General features: G+C 35.8%; 1 protein-coding gene across 3 annotated transcripts in view; it reads left to right on the forward strand.

Annotated features, from left to right (window-relative positions):
- Window positions 1-15,929, forward strand: part of SLC25A13 (solute carrier family 25 member 13) — a 167,827-nt gene that overhangs the window by 36,200 nt on the left and 115,698 nt on the right. For all 3 annotated transcript variants that reach the window (XM_039341459.1, XM_039341458.1, XM_039341460.1), the window contains one exon: window positions 975-1,090. In XM_039341459.1, the coding sequence (XP_039197393.1) occupies window positions 975-1,090 (116 nt within the window). The remainder of the gene's footprint in view (window positions 1-974; window positions 1,091-15,929) is intronic.

Genomic DNA, 15,929 nt, shown 5'->3' on the forward strand with positions numbered 1-15,929 from the left:
CTGAATGGCAAATATTTGGGTGAAATTTTGGAGAAAAAGTATGGCTTTATGATGAATTTTTATTATTATAATTATGTTCTTTATTTCATAAGGTTAGATTAGGAAAATATTCAACACCCCAAACTTGCAATCTTTAATTCTGTGTCAAAAAATTGCCATTTCAGTCATAATTAGGTTCTGCCAATAGTTTTGAAAGAAAAGTTAATGTAAACATAGAGGTAGTCCTTGCTTGACAACTGCCCTGTTTTAACATCCAATCAAAATTACAATAACATTGAAAAAGTAACTTTACGATAGGTCCTTGAACTTACAACTTTCACAATGTTCTTGTGGTCACATGTTGGATGTTTCACTGCTGGCAGGTATTTGCGACTGTCACAACATGCCACGGTCCATCACCAATTGCATACTTTACATCAGGCTTCCAAAAAGCAGAATCATTGGAGAAGCCAGCCAGTAAAATCCCAAGTGATCATGTAATATTTCACTTAACCACTTACTGGCAGCTGCAAAAGAGATATTGCTATACAGTTGGGTGTCCATGCATTCTATTTTCCAGAGAAAGGACTCTTTATGTGATGGGAATTGGGAGAATTATAGATTTAAAAATGCTCATAAGCAAATAAAACCTGATCAGCACTCAGATCAAAGTTTTACATTATATTTATATGTCCAAATATGTATCAGTACTTATAAATATTTGTATGAATCTGTATCCCTTTTCAACTTAAAAGAAAAAGATTGATTTCAGCTGTGGAAAAAAAGTGAAAAGAAAGGAAAATGTTAAACACCCACAACTTTCTGCTGTTATTTCTAAAGACACTATACAACTTCTGAAACTGTAAAGATTGATTGTGGGAGCTGCAGTTTCTATATGTTTGATAGCCAGGATGGGAAAGACAGGTCTAATGGATGTTCTATTACAATATTCTACAAACAAGGGACTACATTTTTAATAACATTTTCTTCTGTAGGTTGATATCCTTTCAAGAATTTGTAGCGTTTGAATCTGTCCTCTGTGCTCCAGATGCATTGTTTATGGTGGCATTTCAGCTTTTTGACAAAACTGGCAAAGGAGAAGTTACTTTTGGTAAGACTTGTTTTTACTTGTTTCCTTCTTTTTCTCTTTTTCTTCACGTGGATTTTTAATAAGTATGCATTGTAGAGAAGCTGGGATTTTTTTTAGCTTTTATTCCTTGTTTAATTTGTATTTATTTAAGTATATGAAACTGTTAATAAGGTTTAAGTTTCACTAGAAGAGAATATCTGTAGTTCAGGGTTGAACTGTGAGCTTGGTTGTTTAGAGTGCTTTTACCTTGTTGGACAATGGAATGTCTATAATCCTCATCCAAACACAGAGAGCATCAGGAGCTGCAGAGTTAAAATGTATTTAAAATGCATTGTTTATTTGAATCATATATAGCCTTGCCTATGTTAGCTCAGGATAGGATACCTTTTATGCTTTCTCCTATATTTCTTACATGAAAAATTCAGTGAGGTTTGTTAAGGTGAAAGAAAGTGACTGGTCAAAGCTATCTAGTGTGCATCAGTAGATTAAAGTGGACTAGAACATTAGGATCTCTTAGTCCTAATCCATTGTCTTAACCACTATATTACATTGGCTCTCTGTGAAGTTTGGGATAATGAGCCTAAAAATCTTCATGTTTAACAGAAGACTACTATATAGAGAGTAAATATACATATATTATTAAATATAAAGCAAGATCCCAATTGTCCTATCCCACTGGAATCAAATTAATTTTCAACACTCAGTTTCCAAAACTTTCCAGTTTCAATGTAAGACTTTTTACTAGAATTCTGGTGGAAAGTTAAAACATTGTACATCATCCTATTTCTTGATATAAAAATTACTGTAAATGCCGGCATACAAGGCGACCCGGCGTATAAGACGACCCCCGTCTTTATAGCCGGGCCGCATTCCTAGAATGTCGTCTTATACACCGGAAACTACCAGTATTTCTGGCGTATAAGACGACTCGGCTATAAGACGACCCCCGTCTTTGGCGCCGATTTCAGGGCTCGCGGAAGTCGCCTTTTCCGCCGGCATTTACGGTACATGGATGCTGGTCTTCCAAACTTAAGCATTATGGGACCCATTAATTTAAATGGAAGGAGATTTTTTAAAATATTAGTTGAATTCTAGATGTTTTTGAAATGATTATTGCCATTATATATAATGGGGTCAAAATATCTTATGGCTTTCATATTCAGAATTAAAAAGAAATAAAAATACAATGTTTTTATATATCATGGCTTTTAAATATTTTAAAATGCTATTTGAAATAGCTTTTTACTCTGGTTACATGGCATTACAGATAGTCCTAGACCAGGGGTAGGTAACCTTAGCTCTTTTATGACTCCAGAATTCCTGAGCCAGCATGGCTCAGCTTGGAAACCTCTCCCTTTCCCCTCAGCATGGCTGGCTCAGGAATTCTGGGAATTGAAGTCCATGAGTCATAAAGAGCCAAGGTTGCCTACCCCTGTCCTAGACTAACAACAGTTCTTTTAGTGATTATTCAAAGTTACAACGGCACTGAAAAAAGTGACTTATGACTGTTTTTCAAACGTATGACCATTGCAGCATTCTATGGTCACGTGATGAAAATTTAGAAGCTTGGCAACTGACTCATATTTGTGACAGTTGCAGTATCCTGGGATCATGTGATCACCTTTTCCAACCTTCTGACAAGCAAAGTCAATTGGGAAGCTAGATTCACTTAACAACCGTGTTACTAACTTAACAACTGAAGTGATTTTCTTAACAGCTGTGACAAGAAAGGTTATAAAATGGTGCAAAATTCACTTAACTGTCTCACTTAACAACAGAAATTTGGGGTTCAATTGTGGTTGTAAGTTGAGGGTTACCTATATATTGATCAGTCTTTCCATTTTATTGATAGACTGTCATACTTGTCATAGTTTAAGATTGCAAAACAGCAATGGTACAATCTTTCCACTGTAAGAATAATATATTTCTATGCCCCATGCTTAATATAAATCAAAAATTGTCCATAGCTTCCAAAATCTAATTTCAAAATCATATTCACATCTCTAATTGTTATTACTTCCCTAAAATTGTATTAATAAACTTAGTTAAACTAAAATTGGACCATGATAAAACAAGCCCATATAATATGTGTATTTTGTACTTCTAGCATAAAGAAATAAACAACCTATTTACAGCATTCTTTAGTAAATCCCAATATCTGATGTAGAACTAACTTTGTTTTAGGAGCATGAGAAATATAATAATATTCTTTAAGATCATTTTCCACTGATTTGTCAGTGTAGTGTATTCCAAAATTCATGCAAATAACTGATATTCACCTTAATATTCTTATACTACTTTTAAAAATAGAGATTTAGAATAATCTCAAATAATTTTGGTGTAGATAATTAGTTTTTAATGCTGCTAATATATCTGGATCAAATTGTAACATCAAAAAGTATCTTACAGTAACATAATCCTCTCTGAGGTGAAATTAGCCCCAACCCTTAAGGCCTTTCAAAAGCCTTCAATTGTATTTTTTTTCATCAGGCTTGAGGTCTCCTGGTAGCAGACGTTGGCTGCATCATATATAATATTTTGATTTTAACATCTCATGATCTTGTTCTTATTTATCTTTATGTGTTTTAAGAGGTTTTATAATTGTAGGTTTTATTATATGACTCCCAAGGGTCACCTTATGCACGATGGCCATCCACAAAATTTAACAAAATAAAATAAAAATATTGCATTTGTATTAGAGAACCAAAATTCTTTCAGTAATTCAAAATTGTCCCAAATAGCTGATCTTCTCGAGCTTAAACTTTTCTGAAGTAATCCAGACCTTTTACATTTGTGCATTGTTTTAAATGTTTTCTTATAATCTTTTTAAAAACGATATTATTTAATTTAAATAATTATTATAATGATTATATTGCCTTTGTTATTTTGCTGCTACATGTTCTGGATAGTTCGATAAGGATAGTATGTAAATAGTTTAAGAATGTATATTAGAAAATACAACATGTTCATATTTTCTTTCCAAATGATAGAAAAAAATAATGAAATAAAACTTTTTCTAGCTTGTAATGTATATATTGGTTTCAGATGGGATAGAAACAAAACTAGGCAAGTGGCAATTTAATCTTACAGATGTCTAAATTAGCTTCTAAGAATAACCTGCCCAATACGCATGTCATGGTTTGTAGCTATTGTCTTGTAATGTAGAATTCTTTCTATATAAATTTCTAAGCCCCAGAAGACCACACCCCTCTTCCCTCCCTCCCTCCTCCTCTCTGTCTCTTACATTCGGTGCTCCAAATAAAACAAAAATCGTGGCAAAAGTTCTACTAAATTATCCAGGATTAAGGGCTGCTATTAACACTGATTGGCTTGGAAAAGTTGCTGCCCATGGCCTATATATAGTTTGTCTAGGGTGGCTAATTGGTGTTCCTGAAAATCCATATTATGGAAATTGGTTGGCTTCCCCCCCCCCCCCATTGTACCTTGTCTTGGAACTTGTGCGTGAGCAGTTTGTGATCTGTTTTTTGGCTACATTTTTGCTATCACAACTGAACTACTTCATTTCTTGTACTAACAAACAAATAATAAATAAATAAATAAATAACAAAGTTTGTATGTATCCATATGTCTTCTAGTCAATGTTAACCCCTAGGGCTGCCTGGATTAGTCTCTGTATAATCTTGACAAGAGCCACTGCATTCTTCTAGAGATAGAAAGTTAATAACTGAATATGGAAATGATTTGAAATGAAGATACAGTAAAAATGGGTCTGTATAATATAAAGATGATGAAAATGGTGACAAACAGTTAGAGCAACTAACCTTATAATAAATATATTGAAATGGTGGATAACGTCTACTTTTTATTATTTAGTATCAACAGTAAAGAAGCAGCAATCAAGAAATATACTGCTTATCAGTACTTGATAAAATAGAAATAAGAGTCTTGGAAAAAATATTCAGATGTAATGATACCTGTATAATTAGAAAGATCAGAATCACAGAGACAGTAGTTTTCCCTATGACACTGTTGCTTCTGTAGAAGTTGGAACTTTGAAGAAGCAGGATAGAAAAATATTTATGATTTTGAACTTTAATGTAGGAGAAGACACCTGAGAATGGCATAGTTAGCTAAGAAAACTATCAAATGGATCCTAGAATAAATCAATCTAGAGTTCTTACTCAAAGCTCAAATGTCATCTGGTGCAGAATAAAGAGTTGGAAGAGACCAACTCTAGTCTGGCTCCCTGCTCAAGTAGGAAACCCTATACCATTTCAGACAAATGGTTGTCCAATCTCTTGTTAAAAATCTTCAGTGTTAAGTCCCTATACAGTAGCTTCTGGAGGCAAGTCGTTCCACTAATAAATTGTTCTGTCAGGACATTTCTCCTTAGCTCTAGGTTGCTTCTCTCCTTGATTTGTTTTAATCCATTGCTTTTTGTCTTCCTTCAGATGCTTTGGAGAATAGAGTGACCCTCTTTTCTTTGTGGCAGCCCATTAGATATTGGAACACTGCTATCATGTCATTCCTAGTCCTTCTTTTCATTAAACTAGACCAGTGGTGGTGAGCCTATGGCACGTGTGCCAGAGGCGGCACTCAGAGCCCTCTCTGTGGACACGCGTGCCGTGTCCCGGAGATGGCGAGGGATTGGCCCCCACCCACCAGTCTGCCATGACCTCTGCAGCCACGCCCACCTGGCACCCATTGATAAATAAGTGGGTTTTGGGTTGCAGTTTGGGCACTGGGTCTCTAAAAGGTTCACCATCACTGAATTAGACATACCCAATTCCTGCAACTGTTCCTCATATGTTTTAGTCTTCAGTTCACTAATTATCTTTGTTGCCCTTCTCTGCACTCTTTCTAGAATCTCAACATCTTTTTAATATTGTAACAGCCAAAACTGGATGTAATATTCCTAATGTGGTCTTATTAAAGCATTATAAAGTGGTATTAACATTTCATGTGATCTTGATTCTATCATAGGTTATCAGATTATCAAATTTGGAGTACTTGATATGAAGACTAGCTCTTTTAAAGAGTTACTAGAATAGGTGGAAGGAAAGAGAAGAGGATTACTAATAGCAAGGTGGATAGACTCAATTAGACTCAGTGAGTTAATGCTAACTTGATGGCACATAATAAGTCAAACTCTGGTGATATAACTATTATGCTCCATGTTGTCCCTTAGGGGCCAAACTTTTTTCTTAAAGGTGCAAAGGTGCCAAGGTGCCTTGCTTTAGTGTAGGCAGTAGAGTGAAAAATGGACCAATAAATAAGTATAAAGCAACAGCTTATGTTCCTTTCAGATTTTTAATGAGTTTTATAGTTTCTTTGTATCACTGGAAATAAGCCACAAAGACTGTGAACCCTTAAGAATAATATTATGAAACTTGATGCAGGCATCTTTAAAAAAAAAACAAAAAAAAACATTGTATTGTTTCATATTGGATTATACTGCTCAGATAATTAACTGAACTAGAAACTGAAAGTAAAAATAAATTGAATTGCAGATTGATCAAGGTTGGAGTATTTTCATGAAACCAAAATGGCATCAATAAATGTTATATCATAAAAATAAGAATGAACATTTAATGCTCAGATACATAAAGTCTCTTAGCTTTAAAAAAGGGGGAATTGAACTGAAGCAGCCTTCTAACAAAAAAACCTTCCAGATCTAACTAGCTAAAGTAGACTATGAGTGTGATATTAAAATTTTCAAGAGATCTCAATCCAGTTTTGCACTACAGATCACCAAATCAAAGCATTTAGTACCTGATTAAATAGAAAAGATACTATTTTGAATAATATCAACAAGTCTTTGTTTTACCGCACAATTGTTCTAGTGCAGGGGTTTCCAACCAGGAGTGCTTGCACCCAGTCGGGGTGCAAGATGATATTCCAGAGGGTACAAAAACTTGGGTTTTCAAAATTATAGTGTATGTGCATAATTCGTTGCCATTATCTCAAACTTTGTAAGGGGTGCAAGAATATATCAGAAGCGTTCCAAGGATGCAGTGTATAGAAAAGGTTGGGAACCACTGCCCTAGTGGGACCAACTTACTCCTAAAAACGTGCACCTCTCAAAAAGAGGTGATTCCAGATATTGTAATATTGATTTTAAAAATGGCCATTCATGTACCAAACATTTATTAAAATGTAGAGGTCTTTGTATGTACATGTTGGTTTCCACATTCTGGTTTTTAATGTATCCTTCTGCGTCGTCTCGGAGAGGTGGGGGTAGGCAGCACCGTATTGCGGTGGTTCTCCTCCTACCTCTCTGACAGGTCGCAGTCGGTGCTGGCGGGTGGACAGAGATCGACCCCTAGGCGCCTCGATCATGGGGTGCCTCAGGGCTCGGTCCTGTCCCCCCTCCTTTTTAACATCTATATGAAACCGCTGGGTGAGATCATTCGGCGACACGGGGTGAGGTATCATCAGTACGCGGATGATACCCAATTATATATCTCCACCCCGTGTCCTTTCAGTGAAGCAGTCGATGTGATGTGCCGGTCCCTGGAAGATGTGAGGGTCTGGATGGGGGTGAATAGGCTTAGACTCAACCCTGACAAGACCGAGTGGCTCTGGGTCTTGCCTCCCAAAGGTCAACTGGATGGTCCATCATTAGTCCTGGGGGGGGCAAATTTACCTCCCTCAGTGCAGGCACGCAACTTGGGTGTCCTCCTGGACTCACAGCTAAATTTGGAACAACATCTATCGGCTGTGGCCAGGGGGACCTTTGCCCAGGTTCGCCTGGTGCACCAGTTGTGGCCTTATCTGGACCGAGAGGCTTTACTCACAGTCACTCATGCCCTCGTCACCTCAAGACTGGATTACTGTAATGTGCTCTACATGGGGCTACCCTTGAAGAGCGTTCGGAGGCTGCAGTTGGTTCAGAATGCAGCCGTGAGAGCGATTGTGGGCGCGCCAAGGTACGCCCATGTGTCACCTATCCTCCGCGAGCTGCACTGGCTTCCTGTGGGTCTCCGGACGCAATTCAAGGTGTTGGTTATCACCTTTAAAGCCCTTCATGGCATAGGGCCAGGTTACTTACAGGACCGCATACTGCCGCACAGTTCCCAGAGACCGGTGAGGTCCCATAGATTGGGCCTCCTTCAGGTCCCGTCGGCCAGACAATATCGGCTGGCGGGCCCTCGGGGAAGAGCCTTTTCTGTGGTGGCTCCGACCTGGTGGAATCAACTTCCCCCCGAGGTTCGAACAACTCCCACGCTGCCGGCCTTTAAGAAAGCCGTTAAAACTCTCCTGTTCCGGCAGGCCTGGGGCTGATGTCCCCGGGGGGGGGGCGGGACATGATCGGACTTGCGGTATGATTGAATTATTTTATTGTCTTATTCTCGATGATTGTTTTAATTTTGTACGCCGCCCTGAGTCCTTTGGGATTGGGCGGCATATAAATAAATTAAATAAATAAATATGGAAGCCAAAAAATAGGTAGCTGTTTAACTGATAAGAACTTATTTTTTGTAGTTCCATGTCTCTAAACACTATCTTAGTAATTCTGTTTTAATTTTAGTACAATTTTAGAACAATTTCCTGCTAACCTTTTGTGATACAGCAAAGGCATGGTTTATGAACAAATCATAAACAGCCAGAGGCCGTTGCTTTTCTACACAGCCTCCCCGCTCTCTTCACCCTCTCCAACTCCCCAACTCTTAATGCAGTTTTTAAAATAAGGGAAGTTAGTTCTTGTTTCTATAAATCATATGAAATGGGAGATGGTAGTGCATGTTGATGTGCAGCTAATAGAGACTGCATGGCCTTTATATCCCATTTTAAACCGATATGTTGCTATTTGCTTGGAGTTAAAGATCTCAGTGGGAAGGTAGAAGAAAGTTTAGTTGGCTTTTAAATTTGAGAAGAGAATAAACCATTGCTTTTTTTTTTTTACTCGAGTGTTGACAGGCACATAAAAACTGATAATGTAAGTCCAGAGGTTTAAGAGATTTAGCAATTTTCTCTTTGGGGGAAGTATTACTGAATTCTAATGTCTTTTTTTAAAAAAAGCAAAATACTTTGATATCTTTTATAACATGATTTAATAAAGAAAAGTTTAGATGTTTGGTTTAAATGTCAACATTATAAAGACTAATTATTCTTTTAACAATTTTTACCGTTTAATATAAGGGCTAGATGTGATTGGACAGAACTGCTTTAACAACTTATGGCTTTAAATATATTAGAAGTAATGGTTTAGAATTCGTGTCTTTCTTCCAAGAGTTATAGTCCTGATATAGAATTTCTTTCTCTGTCTCACATCCCCAATTTTACAGATAAAGTAACTTGAAAACTGAAGGGTTGCGTTAATTTTAAAAGATTGTAGAATAAACCATGTTGAGATTATTTGAATATTCATACATATGCGCATCTAATCTAATAATAAGCCAGCTAGAAATGTCTTCAAAAATCACTAAATAACTTCAGCAATCTTTTATTGTATTAAAAAATAAGAACTGCTTCACAAAAGGAAGAATATTCTATATATGATGCTTTGTTAAAACATTAGCTCTATATTCTGTTTTAATTTAGCTCCATATTCTATTTCAACATGACATTCCTTTCACTCTTGGAATTTGCAATGATTTTTATAAATATGCATTTTGCCATACATTTAGACTAAGACAAATAAAACCTGTAGCTCAATTCATTGCATGAATTGAGGAATATGTAGGAAATAGAGTTCTGATGAAGAATCTCTCCTATAATTGCTTTATAGTATCTATTAAGGTTTAACTTGATGCTGTTAGGGCATGAAATGGAAGCAAGCAAGTATATTTCTTTATTTTGGTAATCTGAGTAACAGAATTAGTATAAAAGCTACCATTAATTAACATCTTTATAATAATCATCATTTCATTGTTCCATCCCATTAATTTGTGTCTAAGCTTCAAAGATATACTGCCAGATTAATTTAGTTTCAAGGAGAAGGGCAGGACAAGAGACAACACGGTCTAGATCTGGATAGGAGTCAGAGGAAAAAAGTTAAGATGGCCACTATCTCCCAAAGTATATCTATTCATGTCAGAAAAGTAAAGATTTAGTCTAGAAAAGTTCTGTCTATTGGATGTAAGCAAATAAAGAACTGAAATTTGCCTGAATTGATCTATGTCGTTCTTGGAATGGATCTGACAAAACCATTGTATTTTTATGCTTAGATTCCAAATCTGAAGTAACAGGAGAGTTGAAACCTTTATTTTAACTTGTACTCATAGATACTCATATAATGAAATGGAGATGATAGTTACACTTTTTATTGATCATTAACATATTTCTTCTTGTCATTATTTGGAAATATATGAACTAACACACAAACTTAACCCTAAAAAACCAAGGAAGACATCATATTGTCCAGGTTAATTGTGTTTGGGAGGCATATCTTAGTAATAACTGATTTCAGTGAACTCAGTGTTTAATTTGTTTGTTTTCATCTCCAATTTTGTTGCAAGTCCTTAGAATCCATAAAACACAAGTTATCTGAAGTAAATTTACTACTTGTGAGCGGTTAGAGTTAAACTATGGAATAAAAATTCATACTGGCACTAAATTGTATTCTCTGTTGTTGTAAGCTATCTTGTCAAAGATCAGTGGAACAGCACAGAAACTCTTCCAGTTCAATGGGTCAAAATTCCATTTTTTATGAAAGGCTAAATGTGAATTTTTACAAATGAGTATAATGGCTCCAATTTTGAAAAAGAGATAACAGAGTACTTTCCGTTAGTGAGCACATTCAGAATTCAGCTTGCTCAGATGGCTAAATATTGCTTTCTTCTTCCTATTTTTAAAGAAAAGGAGAGATGCAAGAATAGTTATAGAGAAGAGAAGATAGAGCCACTTGGAAAGTAAATTCAAACTGTCTTCTTAACTGACCTGAAATATAACTGTCTTTCATAAGACAATAGTGTAGAAGAAAAGGCCTGTTTATTAAGCAGCAATTTTGGAGTGAATTTAACCTATCTCAGCTGAGGGTGGCAAAGAAGAAATAAAGTTACAGTAGTAGCATCAGAGGGTCCTTAACTCAGAATTTGTTCAATCGCAGATAACCTGTTATCTTGAAGAAATTGAAGATAAACACTCTTAGAATCATGTTGGTTAAATGTCAGACTCCTTAATATATGTCCAACAGCTGCAGATTTACCCTTGTAAAATATAAATATTCATTTATTCTTCTTGCAATAGACAGATACTAACCATAGATGTTAATAATTAAAAAAACACTGTTTCAGTTTGGAAAATCTAGGAAGGATAATTTTCTTACATCTACTTTTATCCTTTATTTAATCATTAGAAAAAAAAGTAAGTATATTGTTGTTTTAAATTTTTGCTCATCAAATATAACCTTATTTCATGGTCAACAATGATTGTGGAACCAAATATGTTGTTCCATAGATTCATGTTGATTGCAGTACCACCTTAACAGGATACTTCTGAATTGTGTACTATTTTTTAGAAGAAAACATAGATGTGATTTAACTAAATCCAAGAAAACATAGAGTGTGATTGGAGGTATTCATAAATCTTAAAAGGTCAGTGGTCACACTTATCCAACCTTGAAAAACTAAGCAGAATTAAACCCGGTTAGTAGTTGGATGAGAGACCAATAGAAAATCCCAGGGCTGTTGAGTAGACCAGAAATCTGAAAAAACATCCCAGAAGAAGATGGTGGCAAACTATATTTGTAGTATGGACGAAGTAATGATGGGCTATGTAGCTACTAGGAGTCAAGGAGACAAAAATAACCTGATTTCATATACGATATACTGAAAGGTTTTGTGATAACAGTGACTGACTAGGAAACAGATCTTGAGATTATGATAGAGAGCTTAGTGACTTCAAGATAGACATTTTTCATTGCTGAAGGAGGTATAGGATCCTCCTATGATCCTCCTCTAGACAAAGGAAAGAATTTTCTGTGATTTTTGGCTCTTAGTAAATAAGGCAAGGCTGGATGACATGTTTTGGAAGAGTGATGATGGAAAATGAGTGGGGACACATAGCTCTCTATTTTTTCCTAATATGGGGTTAGACGACAATTTGGAAATTCATGTGTTTACCATTTCAGAGCAGTTGATTTTCGGCCATTGTGTATTAGGATTGTGTGCTTCAGTAAAGGGATACAGGTCAGCTGCCATGTTGGCTGGAAATTTCTTATGGTTGTTATTATACCTTGATACAAATCTATGCAATCATATTTGAAATATCTTTCAGCAGTTTTGCCATTGAATCTAAAATTTATATTGAAGAACTGCAAAGATGTAGGAAAAAGTGCAATCTATAATGTAGGATGCATTTTGGAAAAAATGTGAAATCACATCTCTTGTAGGCAGTGGAGAGTTAAGCTACATTTCATTGCACAAACTATTGTGAGGAAATTGATTTAGAAACATTCATGAAAATAAAGACATAAATGGCTACAAATCATGATTGAAAATATGTAATACTAAGACCAATTGTAACATACAGCTATAACATTCAACTGGGCTGATGAAGAAATAATAATGAGTTTGAATTGTGCTTTCAAAAACTGGTGAGACAATTTTGTACAAGAAGAACGAACACTTCAATATTAAGTGAAAAATACAGGCTCCATTAATAAAGTTTAAATATTTTGGACATGTAATGCAAAGGCAAAATGATTAATGAAGACAGTGTTTGGAAAAATAAAAGGCTAGGTATTATGAGGACACAAGCATGACAATACAGAAACTCTTAGTGAAATGATGACTGTTGGGTCATGACTGAACAACAATAAAGTTGTGATGCCTGTATAGTATCTTGAGTTTGATGCAGTATATTTCTAAATACTAATTGTTTAATACAGCATTAATATACTAATAGCAATAGAGATTTTTGTTAAGATGCTCGTACAGTGGATAATGATCTTGAGGGTATGTGCAATTGGGGGATGGTAAGAATTTTTTTATACTGATCAGGCAATGCAGTAGATGTGACAAAATATGTTCTTGCTTTTGTTAGGCAAATTTTTGCTGCATTTAAGCAGATGGCTAAATCATATATAGTTATAGCTATCAAAATCATCTACCAATTTTAGCACTGCTGCAAAGGTGGGTAGCTTTATGCCAGCTGGTGACTTCTGTCATGATTATATCATCAGTTTTTGGATCCTCTGCAAAAGCATATTTGTTAGTGAAGTTAAGTATGTTTATCTTTTAGTTTTTAGTTTTTCAAAATGAAAAACTTTTATTGCATGTAAGAGAAAAGTTGAATTTAACCAATGTACTGGTTCTGATAAAAAAAGAAGCTAACTCAAGAAAATATGATGGAAATTACATATCACTTGGTAAATTATATATTTATTTTTTTGTGGAGTCAGCGCTTTTTCCTTCTTACTCAGGAGGCAGGGGCAAGAAAGACTCTAACTTTGATTACTGATGGAGAATGATAGTCCTCTTGTCAAGTTTGGACTTTTTTCCTATTCTGCTCCATCTATTAGAATCAGTACAATTGTGTATTTTCACATTTTTCTTTAATTTTTAGCTTACCTTTTCCTGTTTTTCTTTCTTCTTTGAAAATCCAATATATCATTTCTTGCCCATACCTAACTCCAATTAAATAATTAGTTTTATTAATGCTGGTGGTTCACAAATTAATTTGCCATTTAAAGGTCACGAGATTGTGGAGTTTGACAACCTGTTAATAAAAAAAAATCTCTATTTTTGGGTTTCTCAAAGCTTCTAATTAGATACCAGATAGAGAATTTTATACTAGATAGGATTTTGTTCTTTCCAATGAACATTCTTAGGAGACAATTCTTATAGTGGTTAAGTTGTTGGATTGAATAAGGAAGATTATTATTTGGTTCCCAGTTGATCATAGAATTCAGCCAATTGCTAATCAATACAGAGATTGTTGAGAAGATAGAGTGGGGAAAACAGGAATACCCAAAGGTGGATTATAAGTTTAATAATAATTTTAAAATGTGGAAAGAGAACCAAAGAGGTATCAGAATCTTGTGTTGAAAAAAATGATACAGAAAGAAAACACAAAGAATATTCCAAAGACACAACTAAAAGGCAATGATGCATAATATGGGGAAATATAAGGAAACATTAATTTTATTTAATTTGTTTAAGAAATTTACAGAGTGACTCTTATTACAGACAGAGTTCAGAGATTAAAACCATACTAACAATATAAACTCAGGATGTCCCAGTTAAATAATAGCCCTCAAAAAAAAGCCTAGAAGGTGTTATAAGAAACTTCCAAGGTTTAGGCCATCCAGATCTCAGGAAGGTGTTTTCCATAGATCAGATTGTACTACTTAAGTAAGATTGTACTACTTAAGGGTCCAACAAGATAATTCACACAAATAGCTTGATCCCATGTCATGTAGAATCTTATATGTGATAACCAGCTGGATTCAGAAGCCTTCTGGGATCCAGGGTGGATTGCTGAATATTGGTGTTATTTGAGCATAATAGAAGATGCCAAAAATTGCTTGTATTGATGCAATCTAGACTAACTGCAGCTTCCAAATACTGTTTTAAAGTCAGCCCCTTTGAAAATGTGTTACAGTAACCCATAAATAAGGCATAAATCACCAATCCTGATCAAGGATTAAGTGCCACAGAGTCTAAGATGAATCTGCAAGCTCTCTCCCCCATAGCTGTTACCTACTTTTGGGACAGAAGCTGTTAGAGAGGAACTCCAAAGTTAAAGTGGTGCTCCAGTTGTTTTGGGATTGCACCCAAGGAGCCTATCACTATTGGTACTACTCTTGCTTGCTTTTGCCACAGTCTTTCTATTTCTATTTGTAGGTCTTTGTATTTTGTTATCTTCTCCAGTTCTTTCTCGTCTATTCTGCTCTCTCCAGGCACTGCCACGTCCACTATCCAGACTTTTTTGTCTTTCTTATCGACAATTGTTAAGTCTGGGGTGTTATGTTGCAGGTGCTTGTCTGTTTGAATTCTGAAGTCCCAGAGCAGTTTAATTTTATCATTTTCTATGACTTTCTCTATTTTATGATCCCACCAGTTTTTGCTTACAGGCAAATGATATTTTTTGCAGATCTTCCAATGCACCATTGTTGCTACTTTGTCATGCCGCTGCTTGTAATCTGTGCAATCTTCTGCAACAGCTTACCAGGTGGTCCACTGTTTCTTCAGCTTCTTTGCATAGGCGGCACTTACTGTCTGTTGCTGTCTTCTCAATTTTGACTTTATATGCATTTGTCCTTAAGGCTTGGTCTTGTGTAGCCAGAATTAGTCCCTCGGTCTCTTTCTTCAATTTTCCTGCTCTTAGCCATTGCCAGGTCTTGTTATTATCTGCTTTCCCAGCTATTTTTTTAATGTATTGGCCATGTAGTGCTTTGTCTTCCCATGCCTCTATTCTGTTCTTCACTTGGTCTTTCTTGTAGGCCATTTTGGTCTCTCCAGTAGTTAGTAAGCCTTCCTGATATACTAATTTCAGTGCATCTTCATCATTGTTCTTCAGATATTCTTCCAAAGCCATTTTTCTTCTTCAACCATCTGACGTACTTGTAGCATTCCACGCTCACCTATTTGCCTTGGTAGATAAAGTCTATCAATGTCACTGCGTGGATGAAGGGCATGATTCATTGTCATTATTTTTCTGGTCTGCCTATCCAGTGCTTTTAGTTCTGCTTGAGTCCAGTCCACTATTCCCGCTGTGTACCTAATGACTGGGATTGCCCAGGTGTTGATTGCCTTTATGGTATTTCCTCCATTGAGTTTGGACTTTAAGATCTTCTTCACTCTCTTGATGTATTCACCTCTAATCTTTTTCTTGCCTTCAGTGTGCTTGATGTTGTCAGCTTGAAGGATACCCAAGTATTTGTAGTACTCTTCCTCATCCAGACTCTTAATGTTATTTTCGTGGGGCATCTTGATTCCTTCAGTTTTCACTA

The sequence above is a fragment of the Crotalus tigris genome, unplaced genomic scaffold (assembly GCF_016545835.1).
Source record: "Crotalus tigris isolate CLP2741 ecotype Arizona unplaced genomic scaffold, ASM1654583v1 scf7180000017765.3138416, whole genome shotgun sequence".
Lineage (NCBI taxonomy): Eukaryota > Metazoa > Chordata > Lepidosauria > Squamata > Viperidae > Crotalus > Crotalus tigris.